A 10,262-nucleotide genomic window follows, 5' to 3' on the forward strand; every position below is an offset into this window, starting at 1 on the left:
ACTTATTACCCTTTGTCATTTTCTTTTTAGAAAATGAAGCACTTAATGATAGTTAATGTCGTAACATTACCTAAAAAATCATTTTAATATTTTAAGTTCAAAGTTAGCCATTTTGGTTAGAGATGTCCATGGGTTGATTTAGGTCGGGTTTGTGCCCAACCTGCAATCGACCCAACTAACTCAAGTTGTGGATTTTTCAGACGGTGGATTGGTCGGATAATTCATCAGATGGTGGTCAGGTCGGTCCAAATTAGTATTTGTGGAGCAAGGTTGAGCAACAGTAGAAACTGCTTCATTAGATCTGGCAAGTCCTCACCAGATTTGTTGAGATCTTGCCAAATTCGGCGAGATCTCCACTAGATCTGGCATAGATCTCACTAGACTCGGTGATATCTCGCCAGATCGAATGGATTTCAAGTAAATCTTCGTCAAAAAAATTTCAAATATCGCTGGTTTCTGTAAGCTTTTGTCGAAAAACCTTCAAATATTGCCAGATTTTTTTTAGTTTACAATTGGGTCGATTGGCTTGGGTTTTGGGGGAGAAAACCCACCAAGCGAGCCGAAAGGTGTCAAATTCTGAGGGTGGAGACCCACTGCCAACCGCCGGAATTGTTGGTTCAAGCGGTTGACAATTTGGGTTCAGGCGGGTCGGGTTTCCAGGTTGGGTGGACGCCCCTAATTTTAGTGTGATACTTTTGCCCAAAATTCATTTTATTCTTTTAAACTGGCCATGAGCGTGTGTGTGCAATAGTGTGCACTAGTTATTACCCTCTTTTTTTTCTCAGAAAATGACTCACTTAACGTCGCCCAAAAATCATTTTATTCTTTTAAGTTTCAAGTTGGTCATTTTAGCATGATATGTTTACCCAAATTTAATTTTAGTCTTTTAAATTGGTTGTGATTTGTAGGCAAAGTTATCAAATTAAGTCAGTCCTTAAAGGACTAAAATGAAGTTTGGACAAAATTAATAGACTAAAATGACCCAAATTTCAAATTTAAAGGGCTAAAATAATTTTTGAGCAAAGTTATCAAACTAAAATTATTAATTCAAATTTAGTGGACCAAAATTAAAATTTTAAAAAAAAAAAGTTAAGGAAAGTTAGTGTATTTTTGCCAAAACTCACTAAACTTTGTCCAAAAATAATTTTCGTCCAGTAAAGGCCGGGTTGAACCTACTCAGTATCTAGGCCTAGCCGGTTTTACTGGAAAGCAAAAAGCCCATTCTATATAAACAAGCAACTAGTACTTGCGACTCGTCCATGTCTACGAGAGAAAGAGAAATATGGAAGTAGATGGCAGCAAAGGAAACATGGCGGAGTCACCGACCAACTCTCAGCAAACAGGTATTCATCTTCATCCTTGTTATTCCAAAACACACACACGCATATGTATGAAATTTGCTTGACTAAGTTGAATGGCTATTATATGAGACTGAATTGAGTGTTTGCTTTTTTCGGGCTTTTGAAATCTAGGGGATGCATAATGCATGCATGTTTGATGTATCTGTGATTCCAACTTTAGTTTCTTTTCTTTTCCTAAAACTAAACAGAACCCACATTTGGTTTTGTGTTCTCCTTTTGTTTTCCATGTTATTTTCTTAAAACTTGTGATTATGGGAATCTTAAGAGTTATTTGCTGGGTATTTTACTCTTGGTATATAGCATTTAATGGAATGAACTTAATGTTGATTTCTAATTCTATATGGGATTTATTTACTTGATTTGGTGGACCTGGAAATCAATAAATTTATGTCCATTTCTATGTGCATAGAAAGATGATGAGAAGTAATATATGCATGTTTACTAATATGTACTCTTTCTCTCCTCTTCTCTTTGCACATTTGTATTATACTAGATGATAAAGTTGCTAACACTATATAGGAATATATTTATTTCTCTTTCGAAAAAATGATCTGTTCTTGACATTAATATCAATGGAGGAACTTAATTGGGTCAGCCTCTTACAATTTGGGATTTTTTGGGGGCAAGTAATTATGTTTCAGTGTAGGAAAGTTTTATTTGTATGATTCTTCTCTATAGAACATTAAGACGGTTATATTAACGGATATTCTTTGATATCTTGCTTTCAACCCTTCCAACTACATGTTAAGGAACACAAACATAGATTTACATGACCTGTCTTTTGGGGAGACCTACAACAGATTGATTTCCTACAATGGACATAACGTAACATTTTGTTTTTTTTATAGCTCAGTAAAATCTTCGTTGAGATCAATAAAGTGATTACAAACACATGCTAGTATGCTATCAAATCCAACCTCGAAAATAGATCAAAACAATTACAACAGACCAACTCTAACTTCCTCCACATGGACCAAAGGAACTAACTCTGATGGTACTAACACATTCTACAAAACCAACCTCAGGACACAAACCAGAGCAATTACACCCTCTAACTCCATCAACATAGACCCAAACAACTAAGCCATCATCAGTTTTTGAACAAAGACAGAGGAATCCTCCATTTACAATAGAGGTCCCTATTGATTGATAAGTAAGTTCCTGAAGTTCCACTTATATTGTATCATAGCACTAACTTCCCACTTTGCAGCTTGTATAATTTGCTCTTCAGTTTGAATCTGACTTGAGTGAATCATTGCATTCCATTACAACCATATATGAAATATCAAAGCCCCCCAGCTCAGTTTGCAAAACACAACTTTGACACTTCTGGTTTGAGGTTTTGCAATCCCCAGTCAACCACTTCATCCCAGTAGTATTTAGGTTTGTTGACAAGACAATAGGCCATGATTTTTAATCAGAGTCTACTAGTGAAAAAACACTAGACGGCTTCTGTTCTCCAGAACTGTACTATTAAAAAGTCGGTCCAAGTGATGCAGTGAATTTAAGCACTTGCATGCACCCAATATACCAGCTTTTGTATTCTTTTGAACAATAATTGACACATTCAAGAAGCCTGGCTAAGAATGAGTTAGTTAAAGATTAGTCAAGTCTTGTCAAGAATTTCCAAGATGTGGTTACAAAGTAGTTTAGCCCAAGCCACATGACTATGCATCAATAAAATAGGAAAGTCTAGGCATTTCTAAGACTGAAATTTGTGAGCCATTCAATTTAGAATTAAGTTTTCCAAATGTGATCTTGAAGATTTGTATTACTTAGAGTCTGTTTGGAATTCACTTATTTTGTTGAAACTGAAAACTTTTTGTTGAAAGTAATGTAGATGAAGGTAAAAGTTAGCTAAAATAGTACAACGGGACCTATGAATAGTACTAAAAAGTGTAATGGGACCCATGAATAGTAGTAAAAATAAGCTGAATAGTAAAATAAGTTGGCAAAAATAATCTTTGCCAAACGGACACTTAGTTTCCCCTCTAAACAACTTAACAGCTTCCCCATTTCTGTCATTGTTTTCATATTACCTCCTAAACACATTACTTCAGTATCAGAGCAAAGGTTCTCAATTTAGAACACCAAGAACCAATATTTCTGCCTTCCCCAGCCCCTGGACACCTTGCAAACCAAACACAAATCCAAAACCCTTGCTTGAGTGAAACAAGAGTTTGTGATAGTTTTGCAAAGATGGTTCCTGTAGATGAGGTAAAGAAATAAAAGCATAGAAGGGTTCTAGTGCATCTTCTGACTAACATGGTGAATCTGATTGCCTAAGACCAAGAGCCTTGGCAAGAGCAACAACAAACACAAGAGACTGAGATGGAGATGTTGAGGAGCTAGATTGCATCCTTAACTAAGTTCATTGAAAGGTATCAAATATCAACTACTTGTCAAGAGTGAAGATGCTATGAACAACTTTGAAAATTCCTTTGGTTGTGTTTCAAGAGGTAGACATGTCACATGTTCCTGCAAGAGATGAATAAATTCTAGCAGGAGAAGGTTATGTTCCTAAGAGAGAAGGTTATATGTCTGCAAGGGGAGAACCAAAGTGGGAGTCAAGCATTAAGGTGGAGTTACCTAAGTTTCCTTGGAAGCCTAAAGTTCCAAGAAAGGTTGTGTTTTTTTCCTTTGAACAACAGCTTTGGGGAAACTTCTCACTATAGATAACCTCAGGAGGTGGAAATTTGTTGTTCTAGATAGGTGTTGCATGTGCTAGAGGGATGGGGAAACTATTGATTATGTAGTACTGCATAGCAGGGTGGCTAGAGAGCTTTGGAACATGGTTTCTTCATTGTTTGGGGTGCATTGGGTAATGCCAAAAGGTGTTGTGGAGCTCTTGATGAGTTTGAAAGGAAAGTTCATTAGGTGTCCTAATGTTGTGATTTGGAGCATGATCCCCCATTGCCTCATGTGGGGTCTGCTGGGAGAGGAATGCTTGGACTTTTGAGGGTAGCAAGAAATCTATTCATGAATTGAAGCTTTTGTACCACACTTCATTTAAGGTACCGTATCCATGTAGTATGTGTGTCATACCGGTGTAGTACTGGTCATTTTATGTTATAATTTTTCAGGAATTGTCGTTGTCATCATGCTGTACCCGTGTTCGTATCTGTACCCATATCCATGTCTATGCTTCCTAGATTGAAAAAAGCTAAACCTTGTATCCACCTCATGAGATTCTTCTAGAATCACAAACTCAATTTGTGGAATTGGAGTATCAACCCTTTTGACTTCATCAAACTGTAATCTTCATGCACCATGGATGATTCTTCAAGTATAGAGGTTTCTACTTCTTTGTCAACATCAGGGTCTGGTGGTACTTGATTTCCCTTCATTTGAGTAGCCAAAGCTTCATTTGTGTAGCCAATCTTCAACAGTTCTCATTAGATTTGCTAAGTCTTGGCGTATGGCAGATACTTCATGAGTGAGGTGAGCATTGTAGCACTGCCTCATACTTGTTCTTTAATCTTGTAAAATGCCATGAGAAGGTTGTTATAGATCCCTGTGAAAATATTGTGGGAAATATTCAATACAAAGACCTTTCCAAGTAATTTGAGACCATTGGTATCTAAAGTGAAGGCTCTCATGATGATTCCAATACTCTAAAGCACTACCAGCAACTCTTGTTTAGGCAAACTTAACCTTTTCTTTCGCATTTGATAGACCCACTTTTATAAAGAATTGATCCACTTCAAATACCCAAAGTTGGAAAATACATGAGTCTTGATCTTTATAACCATAAAAAATAGGTGGCTGGGGCTACTAGTATACTACCATGGTTCTCTAAAAATAATAAGCTTCAGTAAAGAATTTAAAAGAACCTGGATTGTTTAATTTGCTGCTGAAAGTCCAACCTGTGCTTCATGGGTTGTGGTCTGGGCTTTCATTTTTTTTTTTTTTAATTTTAAATTTGAAAGATTTGGGCCTTTTTTGGTGATGGTGGTGGGATGGTTTTGGCTGTTGTACGACTTGATTCTCAGGCAGATAGGTTACTGTGGTTTGATGGGAAACACGACAAAGATTTTTTTTGGCTGATGGTGGCAGGGTGGTGGCTGAGCATAGTAATTTGGGTTTTGACAGATGGTTCTGTGATGGGTGGAAAAGGAAAATAAGGGATTTTTTTTTGGTTGAAATTGGATCTGTTTTGCTCTGATTCCAAAATTAATGCATAACAATCAAGAAAAAATATAAGATAAACCTTAAGAATCAGTACCAAGCAAAAAAACTTAGGCATCAGTGCCTAAGGTGTTAGAACTTGGAAATGGAACTTCCAAAAGCTGTACATTCAATAGTGTTTATTGTTTAGATTTCATACGCACAAACATGCACGCACACACACATAGAATGCGTTTGGATCCAAGTCTGCGTCCCACATCCGCGTTTTGCTTCCTCTTTTTTTTTTTTTTTTTTTTTTTAAACCCAGCCGCAAGGTTTGACTATTCAGCCATGAACAGTGCACAAATGCACTGTTCATGGGTCCCACAAATTTCACTTTTCAGCAACTTTTTCATTAAAAATGGGTCCCACAGTACTATTCACACATTTAAAAATTATTTTGCTACAGTGTTTTCAGTTTTCAGTTTTCAGTTTCAGCAAAATAAGTTCTATCTAAACGGACTCATAATTGTTGGCATGGTGTTTGAAGATTTAGTTAAATTGTCAGGATGGCAAAGTGGGCTTGGGGCTTACAATCTATACCACTATACGAGCTTCATCTATCCCTCTCATTCTCCTTATAAAAAAATAGGGTTAAATTGTCAGAATAGCATATTAACAATAAGTCAAATTGGATGAAAATAACAACCTATTCAATTTTATTTTTTGTGTATTGCAGTTTCTGATGATGATGAAATAGACTACTCTGTAAAACCAGAGTTCTATGATCCTAAACTTGATGATAAAGATGAATTGTGGGTTCAAAAGAGAAGAAAAGGTCACACCTCTGATGCTGTACTTAGTTGCCCGGCTTGTTTTACAACTCTCTGTCTGGAGTGCCAAAGGTAAATGCATTGGTCTGTATATTGGTAAATTTTGTGTTATTGATTTTTTCTGTCTTTTTTATTTTATTATTATCATTTTTTTTTTTATTGTCTTTTGCGGGGGTGAGTTGCAATTTTCTGTATCCATGGTTAAAGGTCCATTGTACAGGCGGTTTCCTTGTTTTGTTAAACAATGTTGGTTAGCGATGGTGGTGAGTTGATATTGTGATGGAGGTGGAAATGATGGCAACAATAATATTGATGGCACTGTGGCTGTGTGGCAGTGATAGTGGACCCCGTGGTAGTAAAGTAAAGGTGGCAATTGTGTTGATAATCTTTTGTTGTTTGTAAATTTTGGTTTTGGCACCTGCAGCGTGACAGTGTCATGGTGATAGGGTGGGGTTGGTTGTTGTTGAGGTTGTTTTGTGTGACCTCAAGGAACTTTTTGAAAACCAAATTATGTTGTCAAAGATATAAAAAAAAATACGTCGTACTTAATACACAAAACTCTCACTTTTTGGGGTCTAGAAGAGGTAATTGGTAGGCATCAAAAGCATCTGTGCCATATAAGCATTCCTCTGAAATCTGAATTGGTAATAGTAGCAATAATTTGTTCATAGAGAGATGGTGTATCAAATGCATTTCTTGACATTTAAGCATTCCTCTTAATTGGAATTTGTAGCTATAATGTGTTCATGGAGTTGTCTTTTGAATCCACATTTTGACTTCAGTAACCTTATTATATTCATTTCTTACCTGTAGACTTTGTTGATTTCAATAATATTATTGCCTAAAATTTGAGACTATGTCAAAAAAAAAAAATATATATATATATATATATATATATATCTGTTAGAGCTTGATTGGGTTTTGTAGGCACGAAAAATATGTCACCCAGTACAGAGCAATTTTTGTTATAAACTGCAAGATTGATAGTGATCAAGTCTTGAAGCAAAATGGTCCAAAACCGATAAAAGGCAAGAGCAGGAGGGAAGCAAGTTCTGTTGGTGGTGAAACATTGAAGAAAGTAAGCTGCTCAGCTTGCTCGACAGAGGTTGGAGTCGTTGATGAAGATGAAGTTTATCACTTCTTCAATGCCCTTCCAAGTGAGTCTTGACTTGACATGCCTAGTTTCATTAGGTTTGGCATTAAATGGGTTGTGTATGTACAATTTTGTCTTGACTGTTCTGAATTTTATTGTTAAAAAAGGTTTATTGCATTGTCAGAGTTAAATGAATGCGTTTTGGTCTTGTATTGCAAAAGCATCTTTTAATGCCTACTTGTATGTATAGTTGGAGAAAGCCTCTAAACTAAATTTCAAATTAAATACCTTATGAGAATATAAACGGCTCTGTTGTGTATGCCTATATGCATGTTGTGTACTGTGACATGTGAGTGACTGGTATTGCCTTTCTATTAAATATATGCGGACAGTGTACCGTTAATATATAGTGATTTATTATAGATTTTTTAGTAAAATTACATTTTTGAAACCTTTCATCAGTTCTCATCATTCACCTATTCTTTTGGGAGCAAAAACCATATTTTGAGCTGAACTCACTGACTCCACCTAGATTTATAAGGATGGAAGTATCATTAGGCCAACAATGGTATCAAAAGGAGAAGTTATCTTGTTGGTCGCGGAAGTGTTCTTACGATGAACTTGAGTTGAGCACTGCAAATGCTTTTCTTACTTTGCGGATAAAATTTGTGAGCACTATAAATGTGTTCCGTTGAACAAGAGAAGATTTCCTACATAAATCTTGAGCACTGTAAATGCGTTTTGTACTTGCATATAAAAGTGAGCATCGGCCAATGCGCTTCCTACTTTGGGTTTGATAGGTAGAAGTTGATTGTGTATAAAGTTATAGTATGAAGAAATCATGAGACTGTCCAGTTTGGCTACAAAGATTGCTTAGAAACAAGTATCCTTTTCCAAATTAGTCTGTTTGGGATAACGGTTTAAAACGTGCATTTTGAAAAAATAGCGATTTTAAAAGCTATACTTTGAAAATGTGTTTTCTGAAAAGGCAGTTAAAGTTGACAAAATTTTCAAAACTATAGTTTAAAAATAAAGTTTTCTAAAAAAATGCAAAGCCAAACGATTGAAATTTGTGTGTGTGTTCATTAAAACACAATGGCAAGTGGTAGTGGGTTTTAATTTCTACATTTTATTTAGTTAATAGGTGATGTGATAAATTCTCATTAAAAAAAAAAAAAGATTCTATTAAAAAAGTACTAGAGGCAAGCTAAACTCATTTTATCATATGCCACCTATATTAGTTGCTATTGTAATCTCACTCTTATCATGCACTCTTCATTTTCTTTCTTTCTCAATTGGAGGTTAATCTGGTTACGATTCCACAAATGTAGCATTTCTGTCCAAATAGTCTAATAGTTTAGGGAAAATGTGCTCTAATTCTCCAATATTAGTTCAAGTAAATGAGAGGTTATATAATGTTTCGGGTGTATACACCTAGCTCTCTTACGACACATGGAAGTGGGTCTCACATGTCTTGAGAAAGCTAAGTGTATACACCCGAAATAAAGTATAATTTGCCAAGGAAATAACATGTAACCTGTAATGGAAATTCTTATGATTGCAGCTAAATAGTCCACTCATTGGACCCATTTTATAATTGAAGCACCTGATGAGTCTTTCTAAGTAGAACAAATTTTTAACCAATTTCACAACGCTCCCAATTTTACAACAAAAATTTAATTGCCACATAAGCTTCGACGCGTATTTAGTTTGTCCAATAAAATAATGTCACTTAAACACATGTGGTAAATTTATGTGACATTTAAACAAAAAATATGGATGAATGGATTGTTGATGCAAACAAAATATAACTTCATCGGATAAAATTCAAATTTTGAAACCTTAAAATGTAAAATCCAAAGATTTCCAAACTTTAGGAGTATGTTTTGCACTTTTGTCTTTTAAAATTTTTTTTTAAAGTACATAAAAAAATATTTTAAGAGATCCAAATTGAAAAGAGTTAAAAATATATATTGCATATCCCTTTCCACTAAGGTTGCGTTTAGTTCGACAGAAAATAACTTTCTGAAAATGTTTTACGCGTTTGTGGGTGTTTGGCAACACCTGAAATTTTGGTCAAATGGAAAATCAGTATCATTGATCGTAAAATAATCCCTCCCTACCCGTAAAACATTTTCCATGTCTATTTTACCTTCAAATAGAGTTTTCCGTTGGAAAACAGAGAAGGAGAGGGAGAGAGCAATGACCCACACCAGAAAAGAGAGAGAGAGAGCTAGAGGGAGATCGCCGAATCGGTCAGATCACGCTGGTGAAGCCAAGATCATGCCGTCCTCAACCCAAAGGCCCACCGTTGAGCTCGTGCAGGGCGAGATCGAGGCGCAATCTCCCGCCGTCGAGCTCGCGCCGGGCGAGATCGACGCGTGTGATTGTGCCGGCAAGATTGGTGACCCACCGATCTCTCTCTTCCTCCTCCCTGTCCCACCTCCCTCTCTCAGTTTGACCAAATGATTTGGCCATAGTGTTTTATTTGATTTTTGTTTGTTTAGAAGTTGATGGATTGTAATGTTCTATTATAAAATTTGTTTGGAATGTGAGAAAATGGTTGAGAAAATGTGAGAAATCAGTAAAAAATTTGCATTTTCAGAATGTTACCAAACACTTGAAAATATTTTCCAAAGTATTTTTTAAAATGCCACCAAACACCTAAAAATATTTTCCTTTCCCGAAAATATTTTTACCTGAAATTATTTTACACTCGGAAAATATTTTACACCCAACCAAACGCAGCCTAAGAGAGAACATTCAAAATTGCACATTACCTATTTAAAAAATTTTTAAAAATTCTCATGTTCTAAAAGTAGTTGGCTATAGGTTGACCCAGATTGAACCAAAATTTCAATGGTCAGG

The 10,262-nt window shown here is 35.8% G+C and overlaps 1 protein-coding gene across 1 annotated transcript; it reads left to right on the forward strand.

Annotated features, from left to right (window-relative positions):
* The first annotated feature begins 1,225 nt into the window (after positions 1–1,225).
* On the forward strand, positions 1,226–7,721 carry LOC142629437 (uncharacterized). The gene is made up of 3 exons (XM_075803428.1): positions 1,226–1,343; positions 6,208–6,373; positions 7,229–7,721. Exons 1-3 carry the CDS (start codon positions 1,283–1,285, stop codon positions 7,467–7,469), a joined length of 468 nt encoding a protein of 155 aa, XP_075659543.1. The 5' UTR covers positions 1,226–1,282; the 3' UTR covers positions 7,470–7,721.
* Positions 7,722–10,262: the final 2,541 nt, after the last annotated feature.

This window comes from Castanea sativa, chromosome 3 (assembly GCF_040712315.1).
Source record: "Castanea sativa cultivar Marrone di Chiusa Pesio chromosome 3, ASM4071231v1".
NCBI lineage: Eukaryota > Viridiplantae > Streptophyta > Magnoliopsida > Fagales > Fagaceae > Castanea > Castanea sativa.